The sequence below is a fragment of the Aythya ferina genome (assembly GCF_964211825.1).
Source record: "Aythya ferina genome assembly, chromosome: 7".
In the NCBI taxonomy this organism is placed as follows: Eukaryota; Metazoa; Chordata; class Aves; order Anseriformes; family Anatidae; genus Aythya; species Aythya ferina.
Window position 1 is genome coordinate 24,682,224 of NC_140302.1, and position 18,211 is coordinate 24,700,434.

The following is an 18,211-nucleotide window of genomic DNA, read 5'->3' on the forward strand; positions in this document are numbered from 1 at the left end:
AAGCCAAAAGCCAAATGACCACTTTGCTCTGTAGGATAGACCTACTTCTGCTTTTCCTAATAGATTGGTTTTGCCTGAACTACTTTCCATAGCTGGTCAGTATTTTACCAGAATTTATGTGCCCAAAGGTTCATGTAAATCACAGTTTTGTTTTACACTGCACTAAATGGTCTAATTACTATGCAAATCACAGAAGTCCAGTTAGTATTGATCTTCTTCATACTGCCACAACTTAACTGCTGGGCTAATCAGTTACAACATAATGCTTTTACAGGGTGAATTCAGACTTTCTTTTGTAATCTAAAATAGTGGCGTGGTTTCTTTTTCTTGTTTGTTAAGAGGAACTGTATAGATCATGCTGCGTTGTTCCCTGGGAAAAGAAAAAAGCATTGACCATTAAAAGCATGTTGGAGGGCAAGGAAATGATAATTTAATTTTACTATCTGAAGATTTCCTAGATGAACAAAATAGAGCTGGTTCATTGGAAACTGTCCTTCCTGGGAAGGTTTTAGTATAGAAAATCCCTAGTTCAGATTAGGAGGGAAGCTTAACTTCCTAGGCTTCCTGGAGGATGCAGGAAATTTTGAGGGGTGGCTCCTGCTGCGTACCATTAAGATGACCTTCTGATTCCAGTATGAAGCACTGGAATTCATTCCGCTGTTTAGATCAAAGGAAACTGGAATGGTAAGGGAGAGAACAGAAATGCAGAGAAGCTAGGAGAAAATGTGATAGGTTTTGGATTCGAGCAGATTGGTATGCTGTAACCACTTCCAATTGGTGTAGTGATTGGAACATGCTTTTGGCATGCTGAAGGTAGCTTATTGCCCATGATATGTTAAGGTAGCTTCTTTTTGATTTTGATATCAGTGTGTCAGTGCTAGTAACCCCCTCTAGTATCTGAGGTCTCTGGTGCTGTTCATTATAAGGCCAGCTTGCTCAGAACTTAAAGCCTTAGGATTTGCTCTATGCTAAGAAATAAGGTTTACTTAAAAGCAGACCTTATGACAAAATTTGGCAGTGTTATGCCTTTGTTCTGAAGTTTTAGACCTGTTTTGTTGTGCTTTGATGGAAACTGGAGATTGATGAAATGGCTGACCTTGGTGTTGGAGCTGTGCCTTTTTGCTGTTTCTGTGAAAATGCATTTCAGCTGTGTCAGGGTAGAAGCAATTGTAAATTTACAGTTTTTGTTAAAAGCTGCTGAAGCTCTGCAGCTGAGTTTCTCAAGGGCTGTGTACCCAGTAGACACATGGCATTATTTCACATTGCTCTGCTCTGCCTTATGGCTTGAAGAGATGTTGGGAACAAGAGACAGTGTTAAATATATTTGATCTATCAACATCTACTTGAGTTGAGTGCTTCAGGGTGTGTGACTCCATAGTGGGGATGCTGATGGGGTGCAGAGAAGGGGTTTCAGTTGTGATACAGGTGGGCTCTGGAAATGTCTCAGCCAGTGTCACAGAGAAGAGCTGTCAGCGTGTTTTGCTCTTGGTACTGGAAAGTTGGAGCGTTTGATGCACTACAGGAATGTGTGCTGTGCTCCTGTGGCCCCAGCTATCATAGGGTGCATTTCCCAAGCGTTTCAGAGGCTGAGAGGACACTATCTAACACCCAGGGCTTTTCTACAGATGAATTAGCCTTGGCTAGTCACTTCCCTGAGGGGAAGACCACATCTTACCCTAACATTCCCATTTCCAAACAGCTCTCAAAACAGGTATGGTAAATATATGTGCTAGTAAACCCTGCATCTCTCTCCCGTGTAAACCACAGAGCTACAGGACTAAAAAACTGTTTGCCCTCCTAAGTATTTCCACTGTCATCCAGTGAAACCGTAGCAACACAGAAGGTTATGCAACCCTGATTTGCCTGGCAGGACCTGCAGATATTGGCAGTGTCCTGCGCCAGGAGAGCAGAGCTTTTTGCAGCTGGAATCTAATCTTTCGACACACCCAGGCTGTTACCACCTTCCAGAAAGAGGTGTTTTTATGCTGTTGGCCAGAAGGCTTGTGGACTTGCTAACCTGTGGTCTAGCACTGGTAGGCTGGAGGAGCAGCATCCTTACAAGAAGCTATTTTAGGTTGTTTTAGAGCTTCAGGTTTAGTCATGCTGAGTTTCTGATGGTTGCCAAAACATGCATGAGACACCGGGCAACCTAGTTTTCCCAGCTCGAGACCAAAAGAACTAGCAAAACTAGCTTCGTTAATTCCTAAACCTTTCTTTTAAAATTAAACAAACCCACAGGCTTAGAAAGAACTGCGCAGCGTGTGGGGCACAGACTGTCAGCCTGGGTGTGTGCATCACCTGGGGGAGGAGGGAGAAGGGGCTCTGGCATCCACCTCCCACTGCCCTGGGCCAGGCATCCCGCTGCTGACTGTGGGCACATGGTCAGTGAGTCTGGGCCTCTGGGATTTGTACTTTTCCTGGAGTATCAGAGAGCTGCAAATATCAAAGTTGCTAGTCCCCGTCCTTGCTGTTTGGTTATTGGACAGTCCTTGTGTGCCAACAGAACCACACGTCCATTTGAAGATAGATTTTTGTCCTCATTCTCTTGTCTGGAGCTCACTGCAGATGTCTACGCTGATTAATACAGACCCTAAAGAGAACAGGACAAAAAGGAACACACAAAGACAGCAATAACTCTTCCCTGCAAGTTGTCCAGGTGCATTTGCAGTGAACGGGTGATCTGAGGTTAGAACTCCCTGTTCTGTAGCTGTCTTCCATACTGGGCTGGCTCCTTCAAAAAAATAAATGCAATTGTCCTGCATCAGGAATATGGCAAGAGGGATGACAACATTACTTGTATTTGGACCTATCCTCTTCTTGAGTTCTCCCCTACAGCCCAGGAACTCACGGTCAGCCTTGCTGCTTTGGATTTACAGGCAAATCTAAATATTTCCAGAACCTCCCGAAGACAGCTACAGTACTTGTTGGTATCTCACCTAGGATTATGCTGAGGGTATCCCTCACAGGGCACGTTGTTCATGTTGCAGAACCAAACAGCATCATGTCACTTTAAAAGCAGAGATTGCTTAGGTCTGCCAAGATAATTTAAGTGCCCACGTCTCCGTCTCGGCGTAGAAAGGACAGGAAATACCTGGTACAGGTTCAATTATTTCTGTCACCATCCAGTCCTGGGTTTCTGTTTCTTACAAGAAGCTTGGAAATTATCTGAATAACAAAGAACATTTAAGACTATTCCTCACAAAAATATGCAGACTTGGTGCCTTTGCTCTCACTGTGTAGCGTTTTTCTTGGGAGAAGGTTTTTGGACAGGCTGCCAAGGAAACCATGGGAGGAATTGAAATCCCCCATCAATTGACAAAGAGCCTGGGTCTCTCACCCTGGCGACTGAAAGATAGAAAGGTTTAAGGCATCCTCCCGTGATGTGATGCTGGTGCTGTATTTGGGTACCAGAAATGCAGCGTGAAGCTTGCTGTGGGAGGGCTCACTGACAGAAGAAATAAAGGAATACAGGAGTAGTGCCCTGCTGAAGAGACATTTCCCTGCCTGTACTTCTGGTGAAGTCACTGAAGAGGGCAATGACACAGCTCCTTGTGAGACAGCATCTCAGGTGCAGCACTGCAAGAAATAGCATTCTCCGAGCTTTTCAGAAAAAAAAGTAAAAGATTCTTTTCTTCTAAGGAGTGTATATAAAAATAAAAAAAGAAGGTATTTATCACAGATGCTCTTTTTGAACATCTTTCTATTGTTAGTAACACTGAGAGGGACCCCTCCTGCCCACCTAGAATTGCCCCCACACCGTGCACAAGATGCAGAGCTGCTCTGCATTTAGATGCTTGCAAGCAGACACTTCTCTCACAGTGAAGTGACAGAGATTGTGGGTTCCTGGATCTGAGCCCGCAGCACAGGTCACCGATTATTTCTGTTTTTTTTAAGGTGTATCAATGAGCAGGGCTTTGCACGGGTACTGCAGAGGGGTCTGTCTGCACAGTTTGCTCTGGGTGGCTGTCCTGGCTGACTCCATCCAAGCGCAGTTCGTGTTGGACCCCATTCTAACAGAAATCGCTTCCTTCCTTTCTTCTCTCACCCTCCCTTCCCCAGCTGATAACAAGACGAAAAAGAAAGTAGCTCATCGGGACAGGAAGCAGGACTTCTCTGCCTTCAAGCAGACAGACAGCGAGATGAAGGTTAAAATATCACCGCAGCTCCTCCTGGCAATGCACCGCTTCCTGGCAACAGGCAAGTGTGGATTATCTGTTTTCACCATCATGCCAGAGCCTCGGAGGCAGTTTGTCAGCAAAGGCCGGTGAGGTGGGTGGGACAGTGCAGGCGGGAAGGGAGGCTGGATGGTGGGGTGACAAATAATGCCACTGTTGTGTTTTTCTTTTTAAATTCTCTCCTCTCCTGTGTTCAGTGTCGGCATGAACCCTCTGAGACATTTACCAGGGGTGGACCAGTAACTTTAAATTGGTCTGAAAGGTAAGGATGAATGCCAAGTGCCGCACTGCATGTCTAGAGTCCGTCAGATTAACGACTAGCAAGTGCACCCCATTAGGAAGAGCTCAGGGAACAAACCACAGACGACTCGATACCACTGGCCAGCTGACTGTAATTGCACTCTGGCACTTCATCCAGAAAGAGATGCTGGACTTTTTGCAGGAAGGTGTAAACCTGTTCCATGAGACTTTTTGACTCGAAGTGAAAAACAATCCCGACACATTTAATGCAGACTGCACAGGCAGTTGAACTGTACTTTTAAAAATGGATTTTCTTGCTGGCTTGTGTGACCTCCGTTGATGGCTCCGGGTTTCAGAGGACAGTTGTCTCCATCCCAGATCACCTTGATGCTTTAGCCCTTGGGTGGGCAGTCTGGCAGAGAGGCCAGGGGCTTGAATGGTTTCTTGCGGCTGACATTGCCTTCCGTCGTAAAGTTGGTCCCTTCACCTCAGAGATGAGACCTGTTAACAGGAGAGCTTGTGGAAAACATACCTTCCTATTGCTCATGTTGTCTCTCTTTGACATATAAAGACTTCTCATGTGCAGGCCTTTCAGACGGGCGTCTTTCACTGCTATATTCAACATATATTGATGGATTGAAATTCATTCTGTCTCAAGCTGGCCAGCTCATGCTGGAAAGCAGTACTTCCCCTCCTAAGACACAGTGACTGCCTGCCTAGATGCTCCCAGTCCGCCTTCGTGCTTTATTTTGCCTCTGCGACTTAAAAGAAACACGTGCGTGATCGGTTTTCACACCTCAGCTGAGGGACAGTAAATCCTTAAAAGGCTTGGACTCCTGCGGCTCATGTGCATGTGAGCATGTCCTTGGTGAAAGGAAACAGTTCAACGGGAAGACGCGGATTTAACAGCAAGCAAAGCGTTGTTCACCTAGTTGTACAAGACTTGGTGGAGTTCCCTAAGCACCTTCTCAACAGACATAGTCTTACAGTGCTGCGTCTCTGCTTGTTTTGTGGATGAAAGGATTTTGTAGCTTAAATCTGGCAGTGAAGCCACTGCTAAGTAAGATGAAAGCTGCAATTTTGGTTTCTCTGTTCTAATTTGAGAATAGTATCTGGAGCAGATGAAAGGTGCTGGGTCATTAACGGTCCTGTTCTGAAAGGTGTTAGGAAAGCTTATCAATTTGCATGTGTCTATCTCGACATCCCTGGCCTAACTCTCTCACACAAGGATAAGCTTTTTCACCTCAAGCAGCTGCTGTTGGGAACACTGATGACTGAAGAGCAAGTGGATAGGGAATGTGTTCTGTGTGTCAGGTATTAATCCCACGTGGTTTGAACTGACCTGCACTGTGTCTCACTTTGAGTAACTCTTCCCATGTGAACCCTGGCAGCCCAAATTGTCTTTGATTTATGTAGAGCATCTATCTAGAGCAACTTTCTAGGCCCCAAACTCTGTTTTTTTTTTATAGAGTGCAAAAAATGCAGTAACTTAATACCTTCTGAGGAAAGAAAAAGTGCATTCAAAGGTTCTCTGTGCCCCAGTTGTAAAGCTCTTCCCATTTACAACTCTCCAATGAGCCTATTCGACTGTGATTTCACTCTCAAGTGGGCAAGACTGCCTTCCTTTTTTCTTTTCCATTTCAGATGGACATGGTTTTTGGTTGTTTTGAAAAATACTGCAGTAGTGAAGGTTGAGGCGTTCCTGTTTTTTCCCCTTACAAATCTAACAGTCTCAAAAGACAGGAAGCCTGCAATTCCGTAATGGATCTCTCTGCATCCGTGTGTCTTTTATAGGCAAATGCTTATTAACGAGTATTGCTAACTTCTTGCCAGGCATATGAAGTGTAATGCCAGGTTGTATCTTTTGTTATAGAAGTAGAAGCCTTTGGTCCATCCCAGATGTCGGAGAAGATCCTTCTCAGGCTGCTAAAACATCCCAACGTTATCCAGGAGCTGAAATACGACGAGAAGAACAAGAAAGCCCCAGAACACTACCTCTACCAGCGAAACAAGCCTGTCGACTACTTCATTCTCATTTTACAGGTCAGACATGTGATTATGTTGCTATGTGCAGTATCATGCATCTCCTGACACACTGCTTTTGCTACCTCTCTCGTTGAATTTTATCTTCTTTCAACCATAGGTTTGAAGCTATGGTTTGTGGTAACTGCTCCAGTCTTCTTTATGAGTTTACCAACTTGAAGAGCTCACTCTGCTGTGATGGGCAGACAGTGCTTCCCACTGCAAAATGAAGTTATTTGTGCTTTAGGTATTACTAGGATCAGCAGTGCAAAAGAATCCTTGTGTACAGCTAGCATTGCTTGGAAAACGGGTACAAAAAATGTCATGTCAGTAGGAGCTTGGCCAGGATGCTTTACAAATGTATTTTTTGGTTTGAGCTTGGCCAGGATGCTTCACAAATGCATTCTTCGGTTTGCAGAAGGAGGCATGGGGAGTTTGACAGTTCGGAAAGATGGCGTTTTTCCATGCAATTTTGAAGCCTGCACCTTTGGCGGTGTGCTAAATGCAGGTTTTAGTGGGGCCATTGCGCCATCTACTGAACCCCTGCCACCTCCTGCCACAGCCCCTGCAGTTCCCTGGGCACCCTGCCACCTCAGCTCTTGCCCTACCCCGAGAAAGTTGCATTTGGGTGATTTTTAGATTGCCACCCTAAGGGGTGTGGAAGGACTGCTTTCTGTTCACTACAGGTTCCTTTTCAGTGCTGATTATCTCCTAGGGTCTGTTACTTGGCAGGAACATTCTAGCACTGTTTGAGCAGGAACATTTTGCTGGAAAGGTGCTTATGTGTCTATCCTGGACAACTGAAATGAGTTTTGGTTTACAAACAGAGGCATTGTAGCTGAAGTTGTAACACAGGGCTTGAAATCTTCCTCACCTTTGCCTTTAAAAAAAAAAAGAGTGGGTGTCAGGGGGATTAAACATCATTAGTGATAAACAATGAAGAAAGCACTGGAACATGGTATTGTGGATTCAACATGCCTCTATTTTAGAAAAGAATTAGGTTGTTTTTTGTTTTTCTTTTTTAAGTGTTTGAGGAGCCACTGGTAGCTCTTTAACTGCTCTTTCTTACGTGCTGAGTTGTTGCAATCTAAAATACTCCAGAGGCAAGATAATGCTTCTGGATGAGGTAATGCTGCAAAGCTGTAAGTGGAGGACATGTGCAATCTAAAAGAACAATTGGTTCTTTCTGAGCTACTCTCCAGTCAATAAATATTTAGAGAAAACAGTGTGCTAAGTCTATAATGCATTTGGAAAAGTGAGTTTTGTGGTAGATGCACACTATAAAAATGGTAACGTTGGTTCTGCAGGGATGACGAAGATCAATACTCTGCTTTTGTTACTTAAAATATCTGGTCTTGGGCAGATTCTCTCACCCGGAGCTACCAAGAATACCTTTCACAGTAAAAGCATACAAGAACAAAAAACATGTTCTGTGCATTAAATTCACCAACTTAATCTCTGTAGAGTTACTGTTTTAGTTGGAAGGTCACCTTATGCGAGTTTTTCTTTAGCTACTGAGAAGTTCTTCTGTAGCGGTTTGAGATTTGTTTCTGTCATTCTGTTCTTTCAAAATTCATGTCAGGGCATTAAGCAGGGGAGAAATAGAAACTGTGGATGCATGTGTTTAAACAGGGCAGCTATCATCAGATTGCACATGTGGGGAATTCTTGGTTTTCCAGCTGCTGTGACTATGCCAGGCATGCCTTACCTTCTTACGGCCACCTCCGGAAAGTGCCGTGTGTGCTGACAGAGCAGCAGTGCTGGAACTGAAGCTACACTCTTGCTGCTAGCTACTAGCTTGTATTTGTTTAGCTACTAACCCAGACTGACTGTATGTGAAGATCAAAGCCCACTTGGGTTTCTTGTGTATGTGTTTTGAAGACCTGGCCTTGGCTGGGAAATAACCAGCAGTGACAAGTGGGTTGAGAGCCCCGTTTATAACCAGTCTTGGCCTGGGTGACCAAGTTGTACCTACTGGAAAGCTTATAATGAACAAATAAGCTACCTATTGGTGTGGTGGAGTGAAATTGATTTTCAGAGGGATTATATGAAGAGGTTATTTGTGATAGCAGGGGAAAGTGGATTTGTGAGCCAGGCTCTCTCTTCCTGTTAGATCGATTTTATGTTCTTGCTGATCTGGGATGGTTGGGAAAACTGACTTAGTACCAGGTGTTATGCAGGCTGATTTCATTTACATGATTTTCTGCATCAGTACAGTGCTGTAAAATTAAAGGCATGTTTAAATAGTTTAAATAACATTTAAGACAATAAACACATAGAAATAAAATCTTTTGGACTTATTTTCATCTGATTGTGTAGATCTGATGCTCGATTCACTTAGTACAAGTATCAAGTCTGCCCTTTCCAGCCTTGCCAGAGGGAAAGCATTGCAGGTAATTAGGCTGTTTGCCTGAAAACCTAACCTTGGTGTAGTTCAGCCTGAAAGGTGCTTGAGATCTCTTCTTCCTGCAGTTCTGTACTGTAACTCTCAGTACAGTATCAGTAAAGATGGAGGTGAAAGCCAGGTCCCACTAAGAAGGCAATTATTTCTTCCTAGTTACATACCAGGTAATTGGGATGTTTACAGCTACATTTGATAGTGTAGCTTCTGTTCTAGACTCCTTTGTGTGATACTAGCATGTGATGTTAAATGTTTGGTGCAGACCACATCAGAAATGGGTGCATAGCCTGGCAGGATGGTGGCGTACAGCTTGGGAAGCACTGAGGGTCCTTCTAGACAAGACTCTGCAAAAGAACAGGATCACAGTTTAAGGGCACTGGAATGCGTAAAACAGCCAGAAACCAACAAAACTAAAATAGCCCCAGGACTGCTGCTTCAGGAATAAGGGCTTTGTTTCTGTGGGAATCTCAGTGGTGAAAGTAGATGGCCTCCTCGTGCGTTGTCTCCCGTCTCCGTTTCCTGTGTTTGTGTTAGAGGGGGCTTCCTGTCAATGTGAGCCACGGCCCCAAATGTGTAGGTGTCTCAAGACCCCAGATGACCGTGGTCCCCCATGTAAGCCTGTTGTGATATTGGGGGAGTATTTTTTAACTCACACTGCGGATACGCAGCCTGGCAGCCCTTGAAGCACGTCAGTAGTACACCCTGAGCTGTCGTGGGGGCCCTGCTCCTCTGCAGGGACTCACACAACCACAAAAGAGCAGAACCACCCAGGGAACAAGAGTGTTTTGTCCCCGGGGTCTATCCTTTTTCAGGCGTCCTTACAAACTGCAGGGACCATGACACAGCTTAGTAACATCAGGGCAAACTAGCTGTTGGGGCTCAAGTCTGGTCTTGTGCCTCCAGACCCGTGGTCCCTTTTAATTGCAGCTCTCTCTCCTTTTCCTTAACAGGGGAAGGTGGAAGTGGAGGCTGGGAAGGAGGGGATGAAGTTTGAAGCTGGTGCTTTTTCCTACTATGGGGTGATGGCCCTCACAGCATCGCCAGGTATGTCCTCTTACCTTCTGCTTCTGGAATGCTCTCGTGCACAAGCCTACCTGCTGCCGTGCGTGTGGCAGGAGGGGGCTGCGCAGGGCATCCCCCACGGTGTCCTGCGGGGCTGATGCAAACAATAAGCTCCTCGCTAGCAAAACTATCTGCCTGGCACAGCATCTCCGGAAGGCACTGACACTCGTGGCAGTGCTGACTCTGAAAGCTGAGCCCTCAGGCTCCCAGAGGATGCACACAGCAGCCGTAGCAAGGGAGGTGTTTGGTCCTGGCTGGGAGCTTTGTATTGCTTCTCACTGTAGCATAGCAGGGATTGAATTAATCAGAATAAATAATTAGTAGCAGAGGGACATCTAGTGGTGTAGCATACAAAGAACCTGCTGGTTTCGATATGGTTTGCTTTACCCAGTGTTGGTTCTAAAGGCCTTTTGAGGGAAACGAGGGCAGTGGGACAAGGAAAAGAGACTGTTCCTGTAGCTTGTGCAGAGATGTAACTGGGAGATCAGCAAGAGGGAGAGCTGGCAGCTGAGGCTGAGACATGAGTGAATTCCTAGTGCACAAACAGTAGCTGCACAACCCAGCATCTCACCGACACAACTCAGGGAGCTGCCTTATGATCATCCAGCAGCATGCTTCAGTGCTCCAGTGGGTGTCATCCTGCTGTCCCTTTGCACTCGCTGCCATACCTGGTCATGCATTTCAGTGCCAGCAGCATCACCTTTTAGATCACAGAGATCTTGGTTTGGCATCCCCAGCCCTGGTAGAAGAACTGGGGCCTTAGTGCTGGCATAGGCCATCTGCTCACCCTGTCACCTCAAGGAGAAGTTCTCATGCAGAAATCACTTCTGTGTAGAGGCACAGCAGACTCGTGTTCCGCTTGAGAGGCAGCTTGTTATGATAGTAGGTTAATGGGAACTCTCTGTATGTATGTGTACCTATGTATATGCACACCAGGGAATGGGCTTTGGAACGAAACTTGCTTTGTAGGTTATGAATTTAGCCATATTAAACTCGACAAACATCAGCAGTTCCCATGGAAGTCTGAGGAGCAGCTGGTAGCTCTGTGTTGCCATTTTACCCATCCTCTACTGGCTCTCTTTTAGGAGCTAAAGAAAGAGTAATTCTTCCTTAATTACATGAGCTTTAATCGATCTCACTTGTACCTTCTGAGGCTTGACAGATTTGGAAGTGTGCAGACCATTGGGTGGATTTTACCTGTACAGTAGCAGCAGTCTTCACGATGAATCATACGTAACGTGTATGTGTGTACAACTGGGTCACATTGCTGTTTCTTTGCCATTGAAGCTCAGGTTTTATAATATGGGCCAAACAGAGCTGGCTTAGGCACGACCACTTCTCTCCTCCAAGACCTAAGCTCGGAAATCATTTGTGGCATCTCTTTTTTTTTGCCGGCATTGTTCAGTTTGAATGTTCTTGTGTTTCCTTCTCATGTTGCTAACCCTCCCTGCAACCATGCCAGTTGCCCCAAGTCCTGTGAGATCAAATGGCTTCCCTGTTCATGCCTCTGCCCTGAAATCCATCTTGGATTGGTTTTGTCAAACTAAAGCATGTACATTTTTTTAAATTAAACTTGGCCAACCTTGGATTTGCTCACGTGTGGTTGATTGGCTTTTACCAGTAGCAAACCCCTCCTTTTGCTGTTTTTTTTTTCTTTCTTTTTTTTTTTTTTTCCCCCAGATTTGAGAGAAATTACTTTATGATGTCTTGAAGCATCAAGAGACTTCTGTTAGGATGAGCTCATAAAATTAAAGTAGTTCTTGTTGCTCTAAGTAGACAGGAAAGCTCATTTAGAGTATAAACCCTCAGAGAACAAGGGAAAACTGTTCTTCCCCATCTCCTGATGAGATGTCATGTGCCTGCTCTCCCCACCTGGAATATGAAGCCAGTAACAGGAGATTAAAGCATGTTTTCAAAAAATTGAACAACAAATCAGTGAAGCTTTCGTTAACTACAGCTGGGGAGGGATTACAGACATGACAAGCAGTACTTGACCCATTCTGGTAGGGATGAGCTTGGAGAATCACAAGCTTGCTTGACTTGTTACCGAAAACTTGGAGTGTCCTTTGGTTTTATTTCTATTTTTATTTTATTCCAATGAGGAACTGCACCCATGAAAGCTTTCTGGTTGTTTTAACTCTTTGCCTTCCAGGCTGGAGTGGGCACCACCGCTCCTTTTGAACTGTTTTAAAAATGAGTGTACCTTGTTGGACCATTCCGTACTGGATGACCATTCAAACTATCACGTGAAAGTTGTTCACTGTAATTCCACAGGCTTGTTCTTTGGTTCATTCCTAAAACTGTTTAATTGTCTTTTTTGTTTTGTTGTTGTTGTTGTTGTTTATTTTAACCCTTTACTTTTCCACAGTTGATTTGCACTTTTGGTTTTAGTTCTTCAGTGTGTGAACTGGCTCCCTCCCCTGTCGAGTGTGGATAGCTGCCGCCTTTCTGGTCGTGATCTCATCCTTTTTCTCTCCCTCTTCTAGTTCCCTTGTCCCTGTCTCGTACCTTTGTTGTCAGCAGAACAGAGTTGTTAGCAGCAGGTTCTCCAGGTAAATCCGCATGCTTCTATTTTCACCATTCTTGTGACTGCCCTGATGCCATAAAAAGTCAGCTGCAGTCTGTATTTATCTGACCCCTTTGCTCGTTAGGGAGAAGTCCAGCACAGAATTATGCCTCACAGGTAGGTATCCTGAACTGTCATTTGTGGTAACTGGTAGCAACGTGAAGGAGTCATCCAGATGGGAAGAGCTGAAAACACATTTAAGAAAAATGTATTTGGTAATGTGCACTTGTTCTTGTTTCTTGTATGTCAACTGGTGGAAGGGAGATTTTAAAAGAAGGTATCCTCTCCCAAGCTGAGATTTAAGAACTTAAAAATTTCCTGGAGAAAATGCATTTGGCAGAGGAGAATGTTTAAACTGCCTTAAAAGGATAAGTCCTTTAATGAGAGAATTCTGATATTCTCATACGGGCTAGCTCTATGGTTTGAATACAGTCTGGCCATTTCAAGTGCTCAGAAGCTTTAAATTTTCTTTCAATGAGGTTAATGCTGTGAATTGGTACAGAGATTTACTGAGTGGATGGATTTGCAATGGAATGTGCAGTAAGGCTGAGGGAGCTCCTGTGGGTTTTGGTTCCCATTTTGCTCAAGACCTTTCCTCGCTGAATGACAAGTTGATTGACAGCAAAATCCCTTTGGAGAGTGGAGACCAAGGAGCGAGCAAATTGGGCCAAAATGAGCTCTGAGATGTGGCTGAGAAGCTGGAAATTGGGAAAGGTCAAGAACTGAGCTTTGCAGATGCTGCATGCACAGAGCAGTTGAGAAAGATGGAGACCCACCAGGAGAGTGCGTAGGAACAGCAGAATCCTAAAATAATCTGGGCCACCCTGAACATGTTTCTTCCCTTTGAAGTTTTCTTTTTCAGATGAAATGTGTCTTTCCCTGGACCTAAAAGCAAACAAGATAATGATATGCATATTTAAGTGAAACATCTAAACGTCAGTACATATCATGCAATTCATAAACTTTCACCATCTGCTTCCTGTATTTTTTCTGTCTTCTTTTTTTTTTTCAGTTTTGAAATTGTATTTCACCATCAGTCCTTAAATTAGTCTCATGCACTTTCCAAACAAACTACAGGTTGTTGCCCTGCAGGGGATTTTTTCCTGCCCTTTTAAAGTTTCCTGCTGCTAAACTTAAAAGAAGGGGGAAAAATATAATCTTTCTTTAATTAAAGTACCTGATGGCTTTCTTTTAAGCTCGGTGGCTTTGATTATCTTTTTTAGCTTGGTTCTTTTGTTTTGCCAGGTCTTCTTTTTTTTTCTTTTTTTCTGTTTCCAAATAAGTGTATACCTTGCACATGCAAATTGTTCCCAATATAAATGCCAAGCATATTTTCCTAGCTTTTTGTCCCAATCAAAAAAAAAAAATCACTAATGGAAAATAAAAATGGGAAGAATCTCCTTTGAAAGGAACTGATAGGGTGAGCCTGGTCACTATGACAATGTCGTGCCAGTTCTGATGAAACCCAGGCCTTCTGCTGGGTCCTTCTAAAAAGGAACCTCTTATTAAACCCTAAATGGGTAATATGGTTGTCTTGATATTTGTCTTGTGGTTTGTGCTCTTAATGCCCAGTATGTACAGGTGAGGAAAACTGGGGTAGAAAAAATCTGGCAGGGCGCTGTTCTGCCAACACGGGCCTGCCTGCTGCTCCGTCTGTCATCTGCCCTTTGTGTCCTCCCTTCTGCAGTAACTTCTCCCCACCGACTTGTACATGGCTCCAGAAGCAACATCCGTTCCCTCTTATTTTTAGCAGTCATATTTCTTTGTTCTGTCCTTTTGTCCATTTATTTTAATCTGCTTTGTCACGAAGCTCTCTGTCCTTAGCTTTTTATTAGTAACGTACTGTGAGACACCTGGTGAAAGCAGAGGGCAAATCGGAGTCAGGCCAGTGGAAAGCTGTTCCAGATGGAAGCCTTTATCCCAAACAGCAGTGATGCTGCTCCTGTCAGACACAGCCAGATTTTGTGTACACAGGTGGGAAAGACAGGACAAATTCGTTCAATCTTCATGCTTGTTCTTCGGAAAGGCTTAGAGCACCAAGCCCCATGTGCAGACAGAGGTTTGGCTCCTGGCAGCAGTTCCTGCAGCCCGTTGTGGCTTTCAAGATGGCAAATGGGTACCGAGGAAAACCTTGCAGGGCTCTGAGTGCTTCCCTCTAAGCCTCTGCTTGGTGTTACCATAGGGACCTGCACTAATTCCTTGTAGTGCAGAAGTGACAGAAAATTTGCCAAGCTCTCAGAACCTGTATTTTTCCATTCCCTTTTCTAAAATAGGAGGAAAGAAGACGTCAGTGGCATTGCAAGTGGGAAATAAAAAAATAGGGCTGGTAATCCACAGTCATGTATCTAGAAGCATCTAAAGCATTAGGTTTAGGGAAGCCTAGATGTAAAGATGTGGAACAGGCTATGTCATTTTGGCAAGAGAGGTATATTCACGGTGATTAAATGGCAAAGGTAGGATTGAATTTTAGTGAGCTTTTTTTAGACCACTTTATATATTTAAAAATCATAAAATTTGAAGAACTTACAAGGATGTTGTTGATTTGCTCAGAGGCTTTGTATCTTCAGATTATGGGAAAATGATGCCTCAGCTGAGAACAGAGATCGTGTGGGGAGTAGCACAGATGCCATGAAGTTATGGTTTGGTCTGGATGGATGAAATATAACTGCAGTAAGATCCAAAAATTCACCAGTCCCAAAGAGTTCTTTGATCTTTGTACGTGCACCCAGGGAGAAGCCCATCTGCAGACATGCTTGGGATCTCTTTTAGGATGCATTTCTGCATGTCCTCCTGTCATCTGAGTCACTGTGTGGGTGGAAGCTAGGGGTGCAAAATGCCTGTGGCTTGCTGAAAGCACGTTTACATGGGAGGAACTGTGACCCATCGCATTCTTAAGGGATAGCTGCAAGATTTTCAAGTGAAACCCTACAGTGCTTAAAGGCCAGTGACGGGAAGTAGTATCTCTAGTTTACTCCTTTCCTGTCCATGTCTCTCCTGGACGCAGATTTTTCTGTGTAGCATGGACTGTTTTCCCTGTTTTGCTGGCTGGTGTGCACCATGTGGAGCTTGCTCCCATTCATGGAGTTTTTCTCCCTTCAAGCATTGGGGGGTACAAGAGGGAACGTTGCTGAAGCAATCATCACGTGGACTGTCCTCCGGTCCACTGAAGACACTATCACTCTGATATTTTTAAAAATGACTGTTCTAACCCAGGAAACAAGGCGGTATTTGCAGGTACCAGGTATAATAAAATGGGCTAAGGGTTAGCAGGGACTGACTGTGGATGAAAGGTGTGGTATGGAGTTACAACTATAAACCATTAAGAAAAAAAAATCTATTAAGCACGGTCTGACTATCAAGAGCTCCTGAATGGAGCCTTGGGAGTTTGCCTCTTCCATTGGCAGGAGCACTGTGACCAAGTGTGCACAGGGCACATCCACCGTAGCACAAACCAAACCAGGTTTGTTTAAATCCTACTCATGATGTTGGCTACCAGCTCGGGATTCAAAATATGCTCTTTTTCAGGGTCATTTTGTTGTTTAGCTGCATGTCTATGTAAGAGTAGGTCAAGTATTTGCAGATGCTCTATGTTACTTTGCGATTTATGATGTCCCTTTGAAACTGGTGGCTTCGAATGTGTTCTACTTGATTTAAGATGTCTTTTGCTCTTGCCCATTTCTCAGCCGAAAACAAGTCTCCACCTCGGCCCTGTGGCTTGAATCACTCAGACTCTTTAAACCGAAGTGATCGCATCGACGCAGTGACACCGACGTTAGGGAGCAGCAACAACCAGCTGAATGCGTCTTTCCTCCAAGTGTACGTCCCGGACTACTCAGTGAAAGCACTCACAGACATTCAGTTTGTCAAGGTAGGAAAAAAAAAAACGATAAAGCCCCAGGAAAAAATGTGGGGGGCTGGGCTGGGCTGATGGGATGGAGAGCCTGGGGAAAGGAGGTCCCTCTAGATTGCTTTGTAGCTCTGTGAGTAAATAGGTTTATGAAAACAGCCACTCGATAATCACTTTAAATACTTTTTCTCAGTCTCTGCTGTCCGATGATTTGTCTTCAGTGTTCCTCTTATTTAGGCCTGTAAGCAGATTGGTCATACAAGTTTCTGGATTTCAGGTCCCTTGGGGAGAGATAGTAGAAAACACCCTCTCTGCTTTTAGTCCTGAAAGACTTAGCTTGTGAAGCCTTTGGAGCCATCTGAATGGAGATCTGACAGCATCCTTTTCTAAAGGACGAGACATTTTGTGTTCATTGCAGTATTTATTCACTTTTGATTTTGGTTTTAGTTTGCAGTTCTTGATCTTACTTTCTAACTTGTCATCCCTCTGCTCAGAGATGTCTTGGACATTCATCTTTATCTTAACTTGACGTTAGGCTCATGTCTCACACTACCAGTGAGTGGCTGCACGGATACAGCTCTGTCCCCCAGCATGGTGCATCCCACGCTGAAATGTGCACAAGTCCTGTGGGATAAGGAAATGTAGCTGAGCTGAGGAGCAGCAAATGCTGGCAGCAGTTCCAGCCCAGCTGGGAGTCAAGGGAAGCTGACGTCCCATGGCCAGAAATTGACCTTGATGCTTTTCTTAAATTAAGTGCACACTCACATTTTCTTTGTGTGCAACCCAAATGATTCATGAACTCAACTCCTGTCAAAGTTAATTCAATATTGAAATTGTGGAATAGAATAGAAATACTAGAATGCTAAATCAATTGTTCCACACCTACAGGTAACCAAATTTTAAAAGGAGAGTACAGTCTCTGATTGAAAACTTGACAAATGCAGTGGTTCAGGTTGCTGAGTTATTATTACTGGACAAGTGATTCTTGCTACAGATTTCCATGGCCGATCTGCCGTACAGAGCAGCTGTTCATCTTACGCTGGCTTATACGGAGTCCTTCCAACTCTCACTGTGTTGAACTGTCTGGTGTCTCTGCAGTCAGACTTGTACTCCTCCTTTTATATCACTCTGCTTTGTACGTAGGGCAGGGTACTCAACAGCCACGTTGTCATCGTGCCACACAGGCATTTCTCAGGTAATACCCTGTAAGCCAGGGCTGCGACCTGAGCATGTTTGGATTTGGCTTTCAGAGCAGTGATTTGACCCATCTGAGTCTCTCTATTTCCAGTCCCTTCGCTCTGTTGCTACCAAAACTTGATTTTCTCAAATCTTGCTCCCCCATACCACCATATCCAGCAGTATGGGACTGTGACCTCCTCACACCTGGTGCCCCACGGGCAGCATCAAAATGCTCTGCGCTTTAGGCCAGCTCCTGCCATGACTGTCCTGCTAAATGCAGGAAGGGGAAAACTTCATGGGTTGCTAATTAGATCTAGACTCTGTGGAGACCCCAATCTTTTCTAGAATCAAATGCCCTTATGTATCAGAATAAGGAACTAGCTCCTGCTGCATTTTCTGCCCTAGACAAGGGCAGCAATGCTCTTGCCCTCTAGCTCTGTGAGGACTTTTCGAGCCTCTCCCAGAGCTCACTGAAGCAGGGAAAAAGACTGAACTCTGGTTTGGGCCCTAAAAATGTGCATGGTTAGAAAGAAATGGAGGTCTGGTTTAAAAATTCTCTGCACAGGAATAAATCTCTGCACAGGGATGTTTTATAGCAGTGGAGTTGATGCCAGGTAAACCGGGGTTGAAGTGTGCAAGGTATCTCATTTTCCTTTCGTGTCCAGCGGAGACACAAAATGTGACTGGCTCTTTTCGTTCCTTCCTTCCGTGCTCGGAGC

The 18,211-nt window shown here is 44.5% G+C and overlaps 1 protein-coding gene and 1 long non-coding RNA gene across 4 annotated transcripts in view; both read left to right on the top strand.

Moving 5' to 3' along the window:
- CNNM2 (cyclin and CBS domain divalent metal cation transport mediator 2) overlaps nt 1-18,211 on the top strand; it is a 111,743-nt gene that overhangs the window by 90,000 nt on the left and 3,532 nt on the right. The window contains exons 3-7 of one of the 3 annotated variants that reach the window (XR_014695105.1): nt 4,060-4,197; nt 4,373-4,437; nt 6,289-6,458; nt 9,789-9,882; nt 16,150-16,334. Coding sequence is in view for 2 of the 3 variants with exons in the window: in XM_084526269.1 (XP_084382395.1) it covers nt 4,060-4,197; nt 6,289-6,458; nt 9,789-9,882; nt 12,387-12,452; nt 16,150-16,334 (653 nt within the window). In the remaining variant the exon portion in view is untranslated. Of the gene's footprint in view, nt 1-4,059; nt 4,198-4,372; nt 4,438-6,288; nt 6,459-9,788; nt 9,883-12,386; nt 12,453-16,149; nt 16,335-18,211 lie in introns of all 3 variants that reach the window. The other 2 variants (XM_084526269.1, XM_084526270.1) reach the window with 2 other exon arrangements.
- On the top strand, nt 12,459-14,979 carry LOC311439949. Its single transcript, XR_014695107.1, has 2 exons — nt 12,459-14,802; nt 14,834-14,979. It is a non-coding gene; the product is annotated as an uncharacterized lncRNA (long non-coding RNA).